Raw genomic sequence first — 1346 nt, 5'->3', positions numbered from 1 at the left:
GGACACAGAAAGTTAGCAAAGCAGGAGGTATGGTACAAGACATAGAGTAAGGAAAGAACAGAACTGGCAGCAATGCATCACACCATATGAAAGGCAGACCCCGCTTCGGCTAATGACCAGAATAAGCAAAACACTTCTTTCCTAGAAAAAATAGGTAGTTTAGTAGGCTGATGGTAACATCAAGGGTTTCACTCTTCTGTGTAACTAAAAGAGTGTGGAAAAACCTAATCTGCAGTCATTACCTTCTCTAGATGGCTAGGGAGATCAGACAGTTGCTGGAAGAATAAACTACTATGTTTTCAGCAGTGAGACCAGAGAAGACCAGGAGAGAGTTTAAATAAAATGTACTCATTGACACGAGCTACTCAGACTGTCTCTTGACCAATTTTCTGACCCGTTCGCTAGATGCGTTGGGTGGAGACCCAGGAATTAAATCTTCTGGCAGCCAGTTCCCGCTGAACCCATCCTTAAACTGCAACTGGTCTTAAATCTATGATTTTTTAAAAAAATATTTGGAAAAAAGTTAAAATTTAATTTAAAAATTCATACAATGAACAAAACAGTTATCTTTGTAGGAGGATTGGTCCACATCTGATCCCAGTGCTGGGCCAAATTATGAGGTTTTTGTGGAGGCTTTTCCATCCAGTGACTTGCAAGGGTGCACATAGAACCACTTGCGATGAGTAAACTGGCAGAAGAAAGAATGACGGACGCCCGAGACCTACAGGAGTTGTGGAGAAAGGTGGAGACTTAGCTACATGTGTACAAGAACTGTCCTTTCAGCTCTCGAATGACACGTTCTTCTCATTGGGTCGAGCAAGCGAAGGCCGAACGCACACCAGAGCCGAACTCTGAGCACTAGAAACTTCAGAAAAGGACCACGACACACAGGTAAGTGCAAACATAACTGTTTACCGGCACGGGCGGCTCTCCTGACGCCGCGCACAATTCTACGTGCAACTCGTGCGCACCTCGGAGCGCTACTCCTGCACTCACGTGCGTTTCGTTGCTCTCGCGCATAAACGTCGGCAAGACCGGGCTTCGGCTGAGCAGCCAGTGCCTGCTCGCGCATCAGCTGCAGAGAGTGGTCTGCATTCTGGTTTTAATTTAGCTAACTTAATATTTTTTAAGTTTAATCTTAAAATTCGAACACTTGGTGAAAAAGCTTCATTCACACCGATTAGAAATGAGAACTTAGTTTTAAAAAGAAGCACAATACCTTGATGTTGCATGGGAAACAGGACCTAAGCCTGCAAGACACAGAGTGGATTTACCTGCAGGAAGCCGGTAGGTGCTCAGCAGTTCGGTACCTCTCGGGATCTAAGTGTGTTTCTAAATAGCTTGGC

At 44.8% G+C, this 1346-nt stretch overlaps 1 protein-coding gene across 1 annotated transcript in view; it reads right to left on the bottom strand.

The window, feature by feature from the left end:
* The window catches only part of LOC104625273 (protein Wnt-7a-like), a 26543-nt gene extending 25523 nt beyond the window's left edge, over positions 1 to 1020 (bottom strand). Inside the window, exon 1 of the mRNA XM_010292855.1 lies at positions 916 to 1020. Coding sequence (XP_010291157.1) covers positions 916 to 1020 — 105 coding nt within the window. The remainder of the gene's footprint in view (positions 1 to 915) is intronic.
* Between the last annotated feature and the right edge of the window lie 326 nt (positions 1021 to 1346).

Source organism: Phaethon lepturus, unplaced genomic scaffold, assembly GCF_000687285.1.
Source record: "Phaethon lepturus isolate BGI_N335 unplaced genomic scaffold, ASM68728v1 scaffold46658, whole genome shotgun sequence".
In the NCBI taxonomy this organism is placed as follows: domain Eukaryota; kingdom Metazoa; phylum Chordata; class Aves; order Phaethontiformes; family Phaethontidae; genus Phaethon; species Phaethon lepturus.
The sequence above is the reverse complement of the archived record's forward strand: the minus strand, read 5'-3'. Positions and strand labels throughout refer to the sequence as shown.